The sequence below is a fragment of the Hesperophylax consimilis genome, chromosome 15, assembly GCF_061612785.1.
Source record: "Hesperophylax consimilis isolate HC1 chromosome 15, BYU_Hcon_1.0, whole genome shotgun sequence".
NCBI classification, from domain to species: domain Eukaryota; kingdom Metazoa; phylum Arthropoda; class Insecta; order Trichoptera; family Limnephilidae; genus Hesperophylax; species Hesperophylax consimilis.
The window spans coordinates 12,784,904-12,804,879 of NC_142850.1; the positions used below are offsets into that span (position 1 = coordinate 12,784,904).

At 33.7% G+C, this 19,976-nt stretch overlaps 2 protein-coding genes across 2 annotated transcripts in view; one reads left to right on the plus strand and one right to left on the minus strand.

The window, feature by feature from the left end:
• LOC149417318 (cuticle protein-like) overlaps positions 1 to 19,976 on the plus strand; it is an 89,724-nt gene that overhangs the window by 48,497 nt on the left and 21,251 nt on the right. The window lies entirely within an intron of this gene.
• On the minus strand, positions 6,107 to 11,158 carry LOC149417320 (larval cuticle protein A2B-like). Its single transcript, XM_089640210.1, has 2 exons — positions 11,134 to 11,158; positions 6,107 to 6,931 (listed from the first exon to the last, which is right to left on the minus strand). Exons 1-2 carry the CDS (start codon positions 11,143 to 11,145, stop codon positions 6,560 to 6,562), a joined length of 384 nt encoding a protein of 127 aa, XP_089496336.1. The 5' UTR covers positions 11,146 to 11,158; the 3' UTR covers positions 6,107 to 6,559.

Here is a 19,976-nt window from a genome sequence, read left to right on the forward strand (position 1 = left end):
TAATAGGTTTGAAGGTAAGAGGAGTCTGATATCAAAGCAATTGGCCGCGAGACTTTTATACCATTTCCGTCAATTCCCAACTCTTTCACGCAATGATTCATTTTTGTGGAATTTACGATTTAAAAATCTAATAATAATGTTAATTTTATTCGTTACTATCGCCATTCTCTTGGAATATTTTGGTGTCGTCAACTGCTGGTCCTATTATTAGTTTGGAAATTATTTTAACATTATTCCTTTATTAATTTCGTTATTTTATTCAATTCAAGGTATTTTCAAAGGTATCGCTTTTGGGAACAGCTCATTGAGAAATCGGTGTCTCCCTTACTGTTGTCGTGAGAAATATGATCTAAACGGCGTTAGAAAGAGAAAACTCCATGCTTTATATTCAAATCTAAAAGTTATCTACATAAGAATCAAAAAGAAAACCTCTGTGAATCCAAAGGTTCCGACCGCAATTCGAAAAAAAAGGATGAAACTTTTTTACTAATTGTTTTCTCATGAAAAGATAAAAAAATGTGGTGACCACAACCTTCGCAATACATTTTTCTAATAAAACATTTGTGTTTTTCCATTTTATATCGTTATGGGTAGTTTTAGTTGCAAAAAACGTAACGTAAGCCATGCTTAATATGTTTTAATGTTTATATTAAAAAGTTATGTGTTTATTTCTAATAATAATATTTGAAAGGTATTGTATCCCTTCTCAAAAACAGTTTTTAGTTTTCGCATACGTTCAGAAATAATCCATTTATTTTGATTGTATTGCAATTTGGAAATACTCCGACCTTCTTATGGAATATGCCAGGGGCCTGGGGGGTAGGTATGTATATTGTTTATACTGTAGGTACCCGAGATTATTCCTAAAATTGCGCACATGACCAATCATAAATCGATACGATTTCAAATGCGTAGTTAATCCTAATATTCTTAATACAAAAAATATAGTCAGAAGTAAGTCTGGAGAAGGTTGGTGTTGGCAGGAATATAGTGAGAAGTAAGTCTGAAGAAGATTAGTGTACGCAGAAATATAGTGAGAAGTAGGTCTGAAGAAGATTGGTGTACGCAGAAATATAGTGAGAAGTAAGTCTGAAGAAGATTGGTGTACACAGAAATATAGTGAGAAGTAAGTCTGAAGAAGATTGGTGTACACAGAAATATAGTGAGAAGTAAGTCTAAAGAAGATTGGTGTACGCAGAAATATAGTGAGAAGTATGTCTGAAGAAGGTTGGTGTACGCAGAAATATAGTGAGAAGTAAGTCTGAAAAAGATTGGTGTTCGCAGGAATATAGTGAGAAGTAAGTTTGAAGTAGGTTGGTGTACGCAGAAATATAGTGAGAAGTAAGTCTGAAGAAGGTTGGTGTACACAGAAATATAGTGAGAAGTAAGTTTGAAGTAGGTTGGTGTACGCAGAAATATAGTGAGAAGTAAGTCTGAAGAAGGTTGGTGTACACATAAATATAGTGAGAAGTAAGTCTGAAGAAGATTGGTGTACGCAGAAATATAGTGAGAAGTAAGTCTAAAGAAGATTGGTGTACGCAGAAATATAGTGAGAAGTATGTCTGAAGAAGGTTGGTGTACGCAGAAATATAGTGAGAAGTAAGTCTGAAGAAGATTGGTGTTCGCAGGAATATAGTGAGAAGTAAGTTTGAAGTAGGTTGGTGTACGCAGAAATATAGTGAGAAGTAAGTCTGAAGAAGGTTGGTGTACACAGAAATATAGTGAGAAGTAAGTTTGAAGTAGGTTGGTGTACGCAGAAATATAGTGAGAAGTAAGTCTGAAGAAGGTTGGTGTACACAGAAATATAGTGAGAAGTAAGTCTGAAGAAGATTGGTGTACGCAGAAATATAGTGAGAAGAAATTCTGAAGAAGTTTGGTGTACGCAGAAATATGGTGAGAAGTAAGTCTGAAGAAGGTTGGTGTACGCAGAAATATGGTGAGAAGTAAGTCTGAAGAAGGTTGGTGTACGCAGAAATATAGTGAGAAGTAAGTCTGAAGAAGGTTGGTGTACGCAGAAATATAGTGAGAAGTAAGCCCGAAGAAGATTGGTGTACGCAGGAATATTGTGAGAAGTAAGTCTGAAGAAGATTGGTGTATGCAGAAAAACGAGATGATTGCCTCGGAATTACTCGGTTGTAATAACACTATTTAGAATCAAAATGTTTCATGCGTTAGCACTGCATTCAGGGTCAAGTTCTGAATAGCCAGGTACTTCCTGCTGCCCATCTTATTTAGTACGTAGAATGGCGCCGGGCAATCGACAACAGTTGGGGCACTCGTGCAGTATTCACAAAGATATATTTTTTAAATCTGATATTTACCTTGAAACCACAGTTTCCCTACCGCTCTTGGTTCCATTCTCCAAGACATTGTTAGCGGGCCGTGCGAGATGTGTGTAACCGCAATATAAGCCATTTCACAAAAATACGATTAATTAGGTATGTCTTCAAACTTCAAACAATTTTCAAGTGCCATATTTCCTCAGCAAAATTCCGATATTTTTATACCACAAGAACAATAAATAGTTATCTTGAGATACCACGAGAAAATATAATTCCTATCACTAGATACCACGAGAAAATAAAATTCCTATCATGAGGTACCACGAGAACAAGAAATTCGTACCGTAAGATACCATTATAACGATAAATGATTCATACCGTACGAGAAATTGACATTTTTTAAACATATTAGAATGTTAGACTGTTTATTGGATCTTGCAAAGATACGTACATTTTTTTAATTAAAATATTATTACCTACTGAAGTTTCTGGAACGAAAGTTGTCAAATGCATTTGGGCTAATGTAAACTGGAATCATTGTATATCCGGTATTTTTATATACATTAGCTCCACACATAAAGCCCCGAGGAAAATATATTTGCCTATGTTGTCTTTGGGAGTGCTGTGGGAGGTGTGAGAATTTTTTTTAGTACAAGGATTTTAAGATTTGTTTGGGCTTGATGAAGTCTTCAATAACAGACGCATGGTTTTTTTTTTGTTTTTACTGCACAAAACTGCATTTCACTTTATTTAATGTTACAAAGAGTTAAATTATTCCCGACCCGGACACAAACACTTTTACTAATGGTCTGTAGACCATAATGACTGCTTGTTACTATTTTATAGGAGAGAAGAAGAAGGAATCCAGTCGGCGAGGCTTTTTATAATCTAACCAAGTAAAACACATTGACAAGCTAATTGTAAACAAACACTGTCAAAGAAAGCCAATTTAAGGTTAAACGCAACGCTCGTTGTATTCTACGTGTTCACAGATGGCGTTAATTAATTAATTTTGTTTAAATACGCATTTGCAAGGTATTGCTTTACAGTATTAAGACAAATTATTTGTTTGCGCCCTCATATACGCAATATGAATATGAATAAATAGTTTTGTCCATATAAAAACTCAATTCTATCGAGAAAGGCATACAAATACAATATTGGATTGAATCATCGGTAAAATATTGTATTTGTGTGCCTTTCTCGAAAGAATTAAGTCTTTAAACGAACAAAACTATTGATTCATATTCATATTGCGTATATACGGGCGCAAACAAATGATTTGTCTTAATATTGTAAAGCAATACCTTGCAAAAGCGTATTTAAACAAAATTAATTAATTAACGCCATCTGTGAACACGTAGAATACAACGAGCGTTGCGTTTAACCTTAAAAGGCAAAACATCCGTTTTATCTGTTAGCCCTAGTTTTACCTCTGACCGCTAGGTGCTAGGCAGGAGCCTGTAAAGTAACTGGTGGTGAACTTTGCTAATGTTTCGTACATTTTTAATAAAGGAAGAGAGGAAGATCTGGGAAGGAAAAGGGTATGAGGGATGGGTAGGAATCTGGGGGTCAGTTTACCCAGGAGTGAAGGACGTTTGAATTCATACCTCCCACTGCGGGGCAAGGCGATGGGTCGAGAGAGTCCTGCTGGAGAGGTAAAAAGATCTCCCTCAACCAGTCTCTCCAAATCCAGCCCGCCACACAGTAGGTGTGCAGACGCACCGTCCGCCTAGACCTAGGATCGCAAGGAAACAATATGTTTTGGGGCCTGAATTGTAGAAAATCAATATGTTTAGAAGACCTAGACAATCCTCACCTCATGAATCCGAGCACCCCTGTTAATTCACCAAACGTAGCGAATCACTTGTGGTGACCTATGGCAGAGGTTATCCAACCAATTTTTCTCGGGGCGGCGGTACCCATACCCGCCTCCCAAATGAAGTTCAAGCGTTCTGACATATCACAATATATCACGTATTACATATTTGTACTTTACAAATAAATTATTTAATACACGGACAAAAATGAGTATTGCTGATCTATTAAGAATCTCTTTAAGTCATTAGTAATCCGTTTAAAAACGGTATTGCAGGCCGTTTCCTGATTCTTTATATATCGGAACACTTGTTCATGCACTTGCATTTGCCTTGATAATATTATTGTATTGACGAAATGCGAAAATATTAGGATTTTTATGAAGAAGTCATCGTGATAATATATTAGTATTTTGAAGAGTTTATTAGGAATCCTATCAAATTCATTCGTTAAGGGCCGGAATGCGAATAATTTGAAGAGATTCTTAATAAATTAGCAATACTCATATTTCTCCGTGTATACTACATACCTATTGTACAAGCTAATGTGTTGTTGTATTGTTACCTATATACATGATTCTCTCAAAATTCCTTTACTTCATATAAATTTATAGATTTAAAATGCACACACTGTCCAATCCGTTAGTCTTGTTTTCATATTGTACAAAATAAATTAGAAGTAATAAATCCTTCATGATTACTTCTAAGATAATCTTGTCAGTTCTTAAAACAACAACTTCTCGTTGGAATAATAATAATCGTTATTCCTATCTTTAATTTATTCACTACACTTGTGCATTACTCGTACTTTAATCGTTAGCATAACTCACAACAATAAATGCAATATGTGAATCACAACTACTTGTATATACCTACATTAGCTAAATAAAGAAAAATATTTTTTTTTTGATATTATCTTCTAGCAATTGGATTAAAATAATGGCAATTTGGTTTCACGGTTTTTAAGCATTAACCGTCTTATAATTAGATTTTCGTTTTCTCCCGTTTAAGAGGAAGCTACAAGCCAAAAATTTATATATTCTTGGTATACCTTATATCGTAGGTAATAGGCATTAAAATCGATTGACAAACGGAGTCTAGAAACGTTCGATTTCAAGCAAAAAACTGTTTTTTTTTTTTTGTAAATAAGTTTATAAGGAAGCAAAAAAGTTAATCAAGTGAAACTGTCACAGATAATCTTAGCTATAATACTGTATTTTTTAAGTTGTTTCCTTTAAGCGTTCATACATTTCTATTAAAAAAATATTTTTTTAGTAGTTTGCATTTATATTTTTTTATTGAGTAATTTATTTTTTATTTGTATTCTACTCAAGCAGAGCGATAGGAATGTCTTCAATTTATCTAAAGCTTATTTTTTGGTATTCATAATATACACCAATTCGTAATAAAGATTAATCAAAATAATGATTTGGCATTAATCTTCGACTTAGCCTGCTCTGAGCTGTGTTTAAGACCGTTTTAACCAAACAAACGCCATAGTTAAGTCAAGTTTTTAACTGTTCTGACCTTACGCACCGCGTAATATTTACACCACGTTTTTAGTAAGGCTGTGTTTGTTAAGGAATAATTTGGCAATAGATAACCTTTGGAGATTAGCAAGCGAATCACTAGATTTAATCCTTTGGATTGCTACAGAGTTGAATGCATAACATTTCGTAAAGTGATTTGTATTGATTATTAAATTACAATATTGTGTGCTACACATATTACAAATAATATATTATTCAACTGTTGAAAAACAAAATAGACAGACTTAAACAGCCACTTTGAAAGCCACCAGAATTTTTTACTTATGTGATTTAACAATTCTGGAGGCGGGTACGTGCATTGCCCCCCAGGAACCATTCATTGATGACCAACAACCCTGCCATAGGTCACGTTTGCTACGTTTAGTGACTTAGCAGAGATATCCGGGTTTAGCCAGGTCTTGACGATCGATGCGTCTGCCCGCCAAATGCGTTCCAGGCCGGATCGGGAGAGGCCGGTTGAGGGAGCCCTATGACCTCTCCAGTTAGACTCTCTCGATCCATCGCCTTGCCCGAAATGGAATGGATAGATTCATATGTCCGTTACTCTTGGACATAATGACCTCCAGATTCTTGCCCACACAGCATACCCCTTTTCCTTCCCAGAACTTCCAATTCTTCATTTACTTAAAAAACACTTATACACAACATCCCCAAGTCCATAAAAAAAGAATTGATAATGTCTCCTTACAACCTCACAACGATAATGCAACAAACACAAAAATATACAATAATTTTTTTAACAATAAGTCACGGCGATAAATTAAAGGCAATATTTTTTATAAGAAATAAATAAGGATAGTTTTATTCTAGCTTACAAATTTAATATTCACACTAAATAAAAACATATTGTATAACCAAAACAATTTAACCTAAGGAAGAGGAATATTTTTAAATGGGTGATTTAAATGAACTAGTGCTGGTAGTACGCCTGCTGGGGCTGGTAGGCCACTTTAGCAATAGGAGCGGCATAAGCGACAGGCGCAACAGCCTTCACAGCATGTCCCAAGGGCTCGCGACGAACTACAGCATTGAACCCGTTGTGAGGATCAGCGGTGTAGTCGACGGTCCTCTTGTATCCATCAGCGTCGATGAGAGAGTAAGATCCTTGGACCACATCTCCGTCCCTAGATTCGTGTTGGCTCTTGGAGTCTCCGGTCAAAGCGTCCTGGATGTCGTAGGCGAAGTTGTACTGGGGATGAGGATCATATTCCTCCACCTGTTGACCGTGTTGGGGAATGAGTCCGGCATAGGCCACGGCCACCAGTGCTGCCAGGATGAAGAGCTGAAAGTTTAAAGGGATTTTGTTTAAAGTACGTTTATATGCGAATCGCAAGGAAACTAGATGTTTTGGGGCGTGAATTGTAGGAAATCAATATGTTTAGAAGAGTTTTAAAAAAGGATGCGTTTAAAATATAATTTCCCTGGACGGGAGATGCACGAGTAGCAAGGACAAAATATCATAACCATCTCTATAGACATGTGCGAGCTACAGCTGTAGTGCTGGATTCCCACAAAGAACAGTGAGAGAATATAATAAATAATAATGATTCTAAGATAAGACAGCCATGTAAGAAAATGATGTTTGCCGGAGAAGGTACAGCCAAGAGCCATACCAAATGTTTGAAGAGTCGACGACAACAAGATCAACAACAAGAGGCATGATATTTAGGTCGAATCGAAGATAGCCGATCATTAAAAAGGTTTCTCTGTGATAAGACAGCAGGATGAAGTTCTGAGAGGTTTAAACATAGATGGCGCGAAGGTGATAATGTAAACACCGCACATCTTGAAAAATAACAGAAAAGAGACAAAGAAAAAGACCGTACCAATGGTGATGATAAATTGGTTGTGGAGATTAAGGAGAGAGAGAAAGAATAGATTGAGGTATTAAAATAACAGAAGAGATACAAAAGAAGACCGACGAGTTTTTCAGCCTATGATGGTGATAAATTAATTGTGGAGAGAGGGAAGAAAGAATTGACGTATTAGCAGTAGGTATGTTTTAAATACAGCTTATTGAGAGAAAATGTTTCATTACACTTTGATACGAAGTGATCATGTTGACGGTGCTCTAATAAATTATCACTGGAAGTTGTGTAATTATTGTAGTGGAATGCATAATAATATTTGTTTATAATTTTAAGTAGGCAGGTATGCATATATTTTTAAATAGAGAAAGTATCAAAGAGAATGTTGGATTCGTGCAATGTATTTTTTGGCTGCGTAGATCGGGATTAAGGTTTTTTTTTAATTATGTACATTATACCGTGTACAAAAACATAGATTGCTTAAATATTAATATTTGTTTTTTTTCAATTATTTACCTTATGCCGTCTCCGAAAACATAGGTTGCTTGAATATTGATATTAGTTTTTTCAATTATTTACCTTATGCCGTGTACAAAAACATAGATTTCTTGAATATTAATATTTGTTTATTTTTCAATTATTTACATTATGTACAAAAACATGTTGCTATTAGTATTAGTTTTTTTTAATTATGTGCCTTATGCCGGTAAAAAAATATTGAATATTGATGTTAGTTTTTTTTTTAATTATGTGTACACACAACACATAGATCGCTTGAATATTGATATTAGTTTTTTTTTATTATGTACCTTAAGCCGTGTACAAAAACATAGATTGCTTGAATATTAATATTTGTTTTTTTTTTTAATTATTTACCTTATGCCGTGTATAAAAACATAGATTGCATCAATATTAATATTAGTTTTTTAATTATGTACCTTATCCCGTGTACAAAAAACATAAATTGCTTGAATATTAATATTAGTTTTTTAATTGTGTACCTTATGCCTTGTACAAAAACATGGATTGCTTGAATATTAAAATTTATTAATTTTAAATATACTAGAAGAAAGTAATAGATGCAGAAGAATAGTGTAAAGATAGAATAATGTTAAAGGGTCTGGAAACCAGATAGAGGTGTAAAGACCGATTATGTAAGGATAGAATTAAAAATAAGAATAGAAACATAGAAATATAGAGGAAAGTAAGTTCAATGGAGAGGAAAAAGTTGAAATATATATTTCAGAAACGATTATAACTGGGGTTAACTGATTGACTGACTTCGTTGAGCAAAATAATTTTGGGATTTTCTGACTTGTATAAGGAAAATAAATTCCATTTTGATAAGATTAAATTAAACCGATGGAAAAAGGGGACAAACTGACCAACATGAGAGAAAAGGTATAGTTTTATTGTGCATATTAAATGAAGTTGAGGAAAAAACAGAGGAAAGAATAGAATGCAAGGGAGTAAGAAGAAAACAATCAAAATTATAAATAATATCCTAGTTCCCTGGTACCCAAATAAAGTGTTCCGTAATAAAACTAAGGATAAGCACATTTTAATATAATTAAAAAATATCCATAATATTCATAACTCCAGCAGTGAATACATTTACTATGAAACAGGTTATATCAGTCCAATGCGATATGGCGTATGTACCGTCAGTCATGTCAGTGCCAATTTCCGTTTTGCTTTCTGTGGATTATCGTTCACGAATTCAATTTCCCGTGTCCGTTTCACTGTGTTCAAATACATTAATTACTTTCACGACGAATCAATGTTATTTTTACAATGTAAGAGTTGTAGTTATCAACCGGCTTCTGGAAACGTATGGAGCAAAAAAAATGTATTTTTGTTGACGGTTAAATAATGGATGTTTCAATAAAGTCATACACTTCCGATGATAATGTATGGCGAGCGATATGCTGAATGTATAGCGTAGTCTGTCACGGGCATAAGTCAAATGAATGTGTTTGACGGATACAATTACTGCGTTCACTATGTCTGAAGATTTCTAGAGCGTATCCATAGTTCATATCAACAACGGAAAATGGGGAAAATGCAAACGTTTTTTCAACAAAAAATGCACAGTGGATTTTGTATCCTTTACAGAAAATGCACATACGACAAAGAATTTATTGAATTTTTCGATTGCAATATTTAAAATCGATAGAAATAAAAATAAAGAAAATAGATAGACTTAAAATCAGAAAACGATTCGGCCGGATCTAAGAATTGAACCCAGGACCTCAGCCTAACGGGACTTTGCTCTACCACTGAGCTATTCGACCCTATCCCCTTTGGTCATATTCTGTAATCACAATTCGAGCTACCAAAATTATCTTCATTTTCTTTACACATAGTTGTATTAGCTGCCATATTTATGTACGATTGCAAGATTGATGAAATTTTACAATTTAAGGTTTTACTCATTAAGAAAAATATTCATAAAAAATATGTAATTGAACTTTGCTCGTCTAAACCTGATAATGTTTCCAACTTAAAGGTATTTTTCAAGTTTAACATAAATATCAAATCAAAATTAGGGTAATCACTTGATTAGTAATGCGTATAACACTAAATACAGGTAGAATGTTAATTAAAATGCAACAATAGCATTCAAATAATCAAATTTGGTGTAATGCATTTAACAATTGGGAATTTAACATCATATTAATTGTAACGCGTAAAGCTTTGCGTATATGCTAATGTAGACCGGTTAGTAGCCGAGTGGATAAAAGCGTAGGGCTGCCACCCAGGCAACAGGGATTCAATCATCTACATAATTGCTCGAGTAACTTTTTCTGCTTATAATGATGGTAGTGGGAATTTCAACATTGTCAGATTATTCATAACTCGGAAAAATTTGTCTCATGTTCAAAAATAATAATAAGTAATACTATCAAACATACTAATTTCAGTTGTTGGTTATTCCTGCGTGAAATTATTCACGTTCAATGAACTCATGTTTGCTTTGAATTTAAATGTCACATTCAAAATTGTAACTACATCTTTGAAGAATAATTTATTAAGACAAGCGATACAATAGGTATGTACTCGTATCTACCTATAGTATAATATTTTTAAATATTTGTTTAATGCCTTTTTCAAAATTGGATTATATTATCCCGTGATTGTTCACGGATCTGCGCTAGTTATATTATTAATAATTGTGATGGGTATAACAAACCGGTAATCATATTAATCGTAACGAGTATAAAAATCGGGTAAACTTGTTCATTGTAATGCTTATTATAATCAGATAATTAGGTAGTTTTGTTAATTATTAATTGTTTTATATTTATTATAATGCGTGTAACAATCGTGGGTAATCGTGACAATCCTGTTAATAATTGTAGTGTGCATAACAGTCAACAAATAATTGATTGCTTTACAATTATTGTCATGCGTATAACAAATGTGTAATTGTGATTATCGTGTTAATTGTAATGCGTGCAACAGTCAAGTAATTATATTAATAACTAATTAGTAATGTGTAAAACAATCAGGTAATAATTGATTGCTTTTCAATTATTGTCATGTATAACAATCAGGAATTGTTTTAATTGTAGTGCGTATAACAGTCAGGTGATTATGTTAATAATTAATTGAATTACAAATATTGTAATGAGTCTACACATAATCATGTTAATTGTAATGCATTTCACCGTACCTTAATTGCCATGTTTAATCTGTTCGCTGAGAGCACTGGGGATTTAATGATCGGTCGTCAATGGATCGCGATATTTATACGGACTCCTCATCCCAAACGGTGGATTGTCAAGCAGGGGTCTGAAGTTGGAGACCTTTCACTTTTGCCGAAATGTAGAGCACGTTTGTCTTCAGTGGGGAGGGTCATACGGGTTCGAAAAAGCGAATCTAGAGTTTAAATCAATGAATCGATGTAAAAATTGACAAAAAATGATAAATCGCTACTTTCAGGCGATAGAAAATAACGCACGGAAATCGAACGACAAGTGAACCACGAACCCCCTATTATTTTGTCAATTGAAAATCTTCAAAATAATTTTCTTTTAATATACTTACATCAAGGCCTGCTTTCTAGGCTTTCCGTATTTTCCATTTCATCCTTCTTGTGCAGAAACTGACGGTCCGTTTGATAGATTTCCCTATCTTTAGATCATAGGCTTCAGGTAGGTAGGCTGTCCTTATCCTACCGGTATTGCATTATTGGAATATCGCCTATTTTAGCCCTCTGACCCAAATGTGTAGACTGTATAATAAGATTGAGTGTGCTGAAGTAGATATTTTCATTAGTTCCATGATAAATCAACACACCTTTAAAAAGTGATATAAAGTCATTAGAAACGGTGAAAAAAAAAATTTAAACCTCACCTAACCTAACCTAACCTAACCTACTTAACCCAGTTAATATAGTTTTTCTTTCATCACTTTCCATGACTTTATATAACTTTTTAAAGATGTGATGAATTATCATTTTGATGATTTATCCGGTCACCATTTTCATTATATACAGATTCAAAAAAAATGTTCTGCTGCTGCCAAATAATATGTTTAGATAATTATGTATCACTGTAACTCTCGTGTCTGTTGTCTCTCCTAGTATTATTTTAATTTAATTGCATTTTTACCTGTATGTTACAGTATGTAATTTTTATGCAATTGTAGATTTTTGTCTATAAATTAACTTTTTTTTTGTAACTAGTTTTTGTAACTGGATAGTAGTTACGTATGTATAATAATAAATAAATAAATGTTCCAAGGAACTAGCGTCATTGATACCTTCGGCATCGGTGCATAATCGGGAACCACGCCAAACGCGCGCTAAACAAACCGTTGACATTTGCGACATGAGAACGGGTTTCTTCTTCGACTTCTATGACAAACTGCTTTGGCAGTTTAGCGGGTATAAATAATAAAAATTAAAAAAAAATTAAAAATTAAATGTAAAAAAAAAAACTCGTTTTTGGCCACTGTGTTTGCTCTCTCATACAACATGAGTCTCTTCAAAAACCATTTTCACTCCTTCATCTCCTCAAAAATACTCTCCACACAGCATCCCCAGAGAGGACATAGGCCCTGAGGGAAATTATTTTCATCAGGGCCTCCAGTGTGGAGTTAATCTAAAAAAATATATCCTATCCTTCTTTGGTCAAAATTTCTTATGTTGTATGTCCGGATTTTCTCACAAACTCTCTTAATAAATAAAACTCCGGCTCAACAAAACACTTGAACTTTAATGTGTTAATGAGTTTCTATCTTAAATAGTAGTCGGTTATATTAATGTGGATCCCGACCTTAAGGTTCCCACCTTATATATTATACACTCGGTCTATACAACACTTGATAGCTAATCGCCATCTATGGGTAACCTAATAGACTAATATCTAATATGGATGTGTTTTAACACTAATATCAAGGAAATTACAATTTTTAGCGTTTCATTCACAACTGCCCTAATGATGATTACTGTAACGCTGTCCGAAACTTTTAATGGAGGAAGCGCAAAACGCAAAATATTCTCAAATCATGATATTATCGTAATGCCTTTATTTTATTATTTAATAATTGGAGAAGAAACTATCAACTAACACAGAAAACAAACAATATAGGACTCGAACCCAGATACTCTAGTCTTACCGGAACTCTCTACCAATGAGCCATTGTCACATAATTATATTCATTCATCTCTTTTTTAAGACAGAGAAACATTTCCGGGTTATAAATAACCTGACAATATTTTAAAATCTCCTACTACCACCACATTAAGAGAAAAATGTTGCTTGTGTTGTGATGGAGGACTTAGCCAGTCGAATAATTGAACACACTACGGCTGGGTGGGACCCAAACGCGATGCCAACTCAGCCACTGACCGGAGTTTATTTTATGTGTCACGCAGAACCAAAACTGGTTAGTTCATGTATTCAATTCTCATTTCTGATAGTGAAAATCCGAAATGGTTAAATGATCCAAATAAATAAATTCAATCAAAAGTGTTTTTATTTAAATTAAATTAATTTATCAAACGTCATAATTCATAAAGTTAATTAATATTTTTTTTATTTCCCCGTAAAATAGATAGTACCTGCGCAAATATGTACTAAATTATTATTATTGTGATTTTGCGTACCTAATGCAGGGGAGAAAGCTCTCTCTTTACTTTCAGAGGTCAAAGGTTCTATTCAACACGATTGATAAACCGATACAATTTAGAAATATTTGAACTTTCCAACACGTATAATTTTATAAAAAAAAATTTATAAATATACATTTAAATTAATGTTTTAAGTTAATCTCTAGAATTATACTTAATCTACCTATTTTGAAAGAGGTTTGCTTATATGACGGGCTCAACAGCACCCTGATCCCATGCACTTGTTTATGCTCCAAAGGCAAGGACTTCTGCCTATCAGAAACATCGATATTTTCAACACCACTTACAGACACATCTATTCTAAAACTTCCCCTATGACCTTTTTACACTTACGTATAACTCAAATTTGTAATCTTCTGCTTAATATATTGGTGAATAAACGTTTAATGGAGACTATAAAGAAATAAAAATATTATACTTCCAATGTTTTGGGTTAAACTTACTCCGAGAAGGACTACATGAATGTTTTAAAAAACAGCTTTAGTCATAGACATATGAATATTAGTAGACCTGCCCTAAGTGATTAAAAGCGTATTATTCCCCACTCCCCATACCGGTTCCATTGGAGCCGGCTGGGCTCGCGTATGGCTTCCCGTGAATCTTGAGAATGTGACGTCATCATTCTTGTTTGAACTAGCGTCGAGCTATGGTCGAGGCATTTTATGAAATAACACGGCAAAATAGTGGCTTGTGATATGAAAACTAGTAAAAATAGATGCGAAAAAGATAATAAACCCAATTGTCGTATTACATTCCATATATAAGCATCATTTTAAGCTTATTCACGTCGTATAATATGAATCAGTTGTAGAAACATATACTATCACATCGAGCCAACATTGGTCGAATGTAGCGATTCTCAAGTGTGCGCATCGTTGTTACTGGGAAGTAAATTATGAACACTTATAAAAATGTCTTAACTAAATACGTAAACCAAATATTCGACTCTGAAAATAGAAGAAATTTTTTTTTACCGAATTTGGACTTCGGAAATTTGTTCATAACGTGGCGAGTAATTTGCGCTCCCATGTAAAAATGTCTATTCATTCAAAAGCAGATTTTACTTTTAAGAACTAAATGGTGATATTATAATGCGAGATGCCTATATACTGTCAGATTGATTTATTGACGAATCACAGTCAGCTTTACCCCCTTCGTTCTTCAACAGTTGATTTTACCCCTCACCTTTAATTTCTAGTCTATATATTCATATGTCTGTGGCTTTAGTGGATTATTAATTAATTAACGCCCTTTTTATGGGATTTTACATAATTTATTGTACACAACTGAATTTCTTCTTAAACAAAATTTTATATTTGTTTAAAGATAAATTGAAGATGTCCACTTACTTGGTATAATTATGTAGCGCTTATAAACACGAACATGAAAAATAATATTAACAATCACATTTCATTCCAGCTTTAGGTACTATCTGGATGTGCGAAAGAAACAATACAATTTTTAATACTTTTCCTTTCTTTTTAACAATTGAAAATATAGAATATTTTTGTTGCTATAGGTAATAACGAAAAATCAACAGGTAAGTAAATATTTAAAAGCTTCATATCTCATGATGGAATTGACGATGCGAACTGAAAATGGTTGGATTGACCTCGAAATTCGCTACAGAAAAAGCTAAGAATATTCATGACAGCAGTACTTACCGTTCGACAGTTTCGTTTGCTTCATGCAATCATTTCTGCTTTATTTATGAAGCTATCGTGATTTATTCAAGAATGTTTAAATTGATCATCATTCATCACACATCACGACTTATTCAGATCATGCACCCAAGATCATTATTCAATTACCATTCGCACTAATCGTGTGTTTATGTTCTGGTAAATGGAAATAGTTATTATAGAATTACGTGATACTATTATTTTTGTAATGTTTAACTAACTAACAAATGTTCTCTTATTTTCTCCTTATTATTATTGATCAACTTTCATTGTGTTTGTAAATGTCCTACAAACCTAGGCTATTATAATAGGTACGATTAGAGCACAGAGTTCAGTCAACACAGAAATAGTTTCGGAGTAATTTTCATCAAATTTGCTTATTTGTTTTTATCAATTTGGGAGTCGGGTTTAGGTACCGCCGTTGCTGGAACAATTTGTTGAATAACCAACAGTCCTGCCATAGGTCATACCAAGCGGTTCGCTACGTTTGGTGAATTAGCAGGGGTTCCCAGGATCATGAGGTGAGGTTTGCATAGGTCTTTGCGGCGGATGTGTTTTACCACCTACTGCGTGGCGGGCTGGAACGGGAGAAACAGGTTGTGGGAAACCTTTTGAACTTTTCAGCTGGACTTCCTCGACCCTTGCACCGCAGTGGGAGGGATAGATTCATGGTCCGTTACTGCTGTACACGTTGACCGTCAGATTCCTACCCACCAGTCATACAAAATGCACAACTATATTCACTAGCTTTTATTGACGAGTACCGCCATCTTTGCGTTGAGGTCGGAAACTTTTCAGACCACCCTCGTCTATGTTTCGTTTCTTCTCCTTCCTTTCCCTAAAATGACCCTCTACACAGCCTGAGGAGGAAATGTAAAAAAATAGGTGATTTAATATTACAATGAGGTTTATTGACTTCGATAATTTATTAAAAACAAATTAAATATGAAAGGCTTTGCGGGTGGCTAAAGTTATATTTAACGATTCTACGTGGAATTACGAATCATGTCAGAATTAGTCTGCATCACCGCTCTACAAAAAAGCGTAGAGCCACCTAAAAAGTATTTAAAAATGTCAACCTTCTCCAAAAAATACTAATAAACTTTCATACGTCTCAAACATAAACCAGATCACATTATTGGAGCCAACAGGTTCAATAATGGCCCAAAGATCACGACTCAATTGTTACAGAGCAGGAGATTATTATGTAATATCAGATTCTGCATATATGAGCCTAAGAAACCGGTTGTTGAACTCTTGGAGTTGCACTACAAAGCGACTGGCCAAGTAAGCGCGGTTTGTTTATATTATTATACAGATATGTGAACTAGTACAAATTGAAAGGCGATCAAATAATATTTTCCGGTGCAGGAAATTAATATCTAGCGTGACATTTTATGACGGTTGGCGGCAGGAAAAGCTTTGGTCAAAAAGGTAATGGTTTCCCACGGAAATTTCCCATTTGTGAATAATATTGTCAGGATATTGTTGACTGGAATATATATGTTGGTACACGATCTCTTGAATGATCTGTCAAATTGTCAGGATTTATTTAGAAATATTCCCGGTTGACGTTCAATTTCAAACAGATTCGCTGTTTTATAATGTTTCCCAAAATAAAATACTGTTTTTGAAAGCAAATGAAAAACTCTTTCAGATATTAATAATATTTTTTTTCAAGCCGCTTATCAATTGTGTTTTTCAGTTGTAAACTGTAACAATCCCACTTTATACGAAACAAAAAAAAGTATTTAATTAAACATTTTATTTAATTAATTTAAGGTTATGGTCAAATCAATACTTTTTCGATTCATCTTTATTAAACAGCATAAAACAAATTCGCTATCCGCGTCTTTCTGTTTGTGCGCTTAGTTCTTCTAAACTATGCAACGGATATTGACAGGGTTTTCACTATCATTTAGAGAATTTCATTCGAAAGGTTTATATATATAATGCATGCTTATTATATTTTTAGAAAGTAGAGAAAATGAAAGCAATGCTGGTTACACGTTAGCTAGTTTCAAAATAATTTTACAAATAATTTCACAAATCTTTCGATAAACTGCAAAATTTTGCTGTCGATGACTTTTAAAATTATGAATTATTTGTAAGTGTCTATCGTAAACTTTAATGCAAATACAATGCGTGATGTTGCCTCTTTCTAACACTGCTTAAAACCTATAATTGCCCCTAAAACAAAGGTAAATAGATCGACTTTTATTAGTCCGTCTCAGTTTAGCACGGCTATGCAAAACACGAAAAGGGTCGAATCGAAAATGGGGATGAGAAACTATATATTATTAAATATAATTGAGCGTACCTATTGCGTCATTGCACACTGAAATAATTGGTACCGGTTTCCTCCTTGGAGACCTCGTTTGGGTGTATGAAAAGGTGGATTACATGAAAAAAACAAATCACATATTTGAGGAAGATACAGATTTTTTGTGTTAATTTCTATGCCTTTTTATTTAACGATCTCACACGTGTACATTGTACATGTCCGAATTACTTTTGTTTTTTTTTTTTAAATTTATCTATGGAATACTTACCGCATATTTTAAAATAAATATGTGAAATCAATTTTTTGTAGTAGGTACCTACGTGAGACCTTAGTTATTTCATGTCACTCAGACAATTTATTATGTGAGGGCTTTTGTTGAAATCTGTCTTAAAGCACCAGTATTTACAGGAATAAAACCATAAAATGTGTTTCATTGACAGTAACGGCCGTTCTTTATTCAAAATACTCGGGAATGTTACTAGTCCCATTGAACTGTCAGGATTCCAACTCGAAAGCAACTAGACGAACTAGTATTGGGCGAAGTTAATGCTAAATCACTATTTTCGATTTTTCATTACTACAAATCGGTTTACATTACCAATATTAAAAAAATATGATTTGCATAATTTAAAGCTTTCTCTATCGTTTACCAAGCAGAATTAAAATATAATTCTTAATTACTCTATAAAATATATTAATTTGACTATTTAAAAAAAATCATTACAAATGGATTAATGCATATAAGAAAAACACAAAAAAAACAATATTAAAGCTAATATTAACTGTGACAGTTTCCCTTGATTGCCTTTTTTCTTATGAAATTATTCACAAAATTAATAAAAAAACACTTTTCGCTCTAAATCGAGCTTTTCTAAACTTCGTTTGCCAAGCGATTTTCTTGTATATTACCTATGTTCGTGGCGATGTAAGGTACACTAAGAGTATATACGTTTACGGCTTGGGGCTTCCTCTTGTGCCAGCTAAAATGCCGAGTGGCCCGCCATGCACTGGCTGGCAATTAATTGTCTGTAACAAAACAATATTTTTTGAAAAATTGTACTGTCTTACCAGATAATGTATTTATATATTTTAAAAAAATCTTATATATCCGTCCTATGTAGTTTCCCCAGGATAGCTATCTTTCTCTCTAGTGTTATAAAAAATATTATATGAATGATAAATTCATATTCAGTTTTATTATATTTTTCAGCTAAATAAACATTCTTAAAAATGGAATAAGTCACACGAGTCTATCCTTTAAATAACTACAGTACTATGACATTTGAAAATGAAAAATTATGACATTTGACAAAAATCAACGCTTACAAGTGACGAAACGACAAGCTATAATATATTATAATATTAACGTACATTATTTCCTTGCCAAGCGAATAAAATTAGTTTTAGTATGCTAAGAGCATTTTTAAAGCATCCGCTATGAATTCGCTTGCATATAATGGTGCGAATCACAGACATAGGAATTAATAGACGAGAAGATAATGGCGAGGGGTAAAATCAACTGTTGAAGAACGAAGGGGGTAAAGCTGACTGTGATTCGTCAATAAATCAATCTGACAGTAAATAGGCATCTCGCATTATAATATCACCATTTACTTCTCAAAAGTAAAATCTGCTTTTGAATGAATAGACATTTTTACATGGGAGCGCAAATTACTCGCCACGTTATGAACAAATTTGCGAAGTCCAAATTCGGCAAAAAATTTATTCTATTTTCAGAGTCGAATATTTCGTTTAAGTATTTAGTTAAGACACTTTTATAAATGTTCATAATTTACTTCCCAGCAACCAACCAGATTTGTGTTTCGCGTCCAGACGTTTCTCGATGTGATAGTATATGTTTCTACAACTGATCCATATTAAACGATGTGAATATGCTTAAAATAAAGTAAAATAATGCTTATATATGGAATGTAATACGACAATTGGGTTTATTCTCTTTTTCACATCTATTTTTACAAGTTTTCATAGCACAAGTCAACATTTTGCCGTGTTATTTCGTAAAATGAACCGATGATGCCTCGACCATAGTTCGCACAAGAATGATGACGTCACGTTTTCAAATTTCACTTGAGGCCATACGCGAGCACAGCCGGCTCCAATGGAACCGGTATGGGGAGTGGGGATAATACGCTTTTAATCACTTAGAGCAGGTCTACTAATATTCATATGTCTATGGTGCGAATACATTTGCGAGCTCGTCTCGCGTTTCGGCTCACAAATGTATACGCAGCATAATAGCTGACAATAGGTAGGTATCTATAATATCTTTTTCTGGATAATAAACACGTCTTATAATTGTATCATGATGTACGATGTTATCATTGGGATTGTACGTAAGAGCTAACACAAGATACAATAGGTGGCAGAAGTTGGTACATAAACCATGATAGATA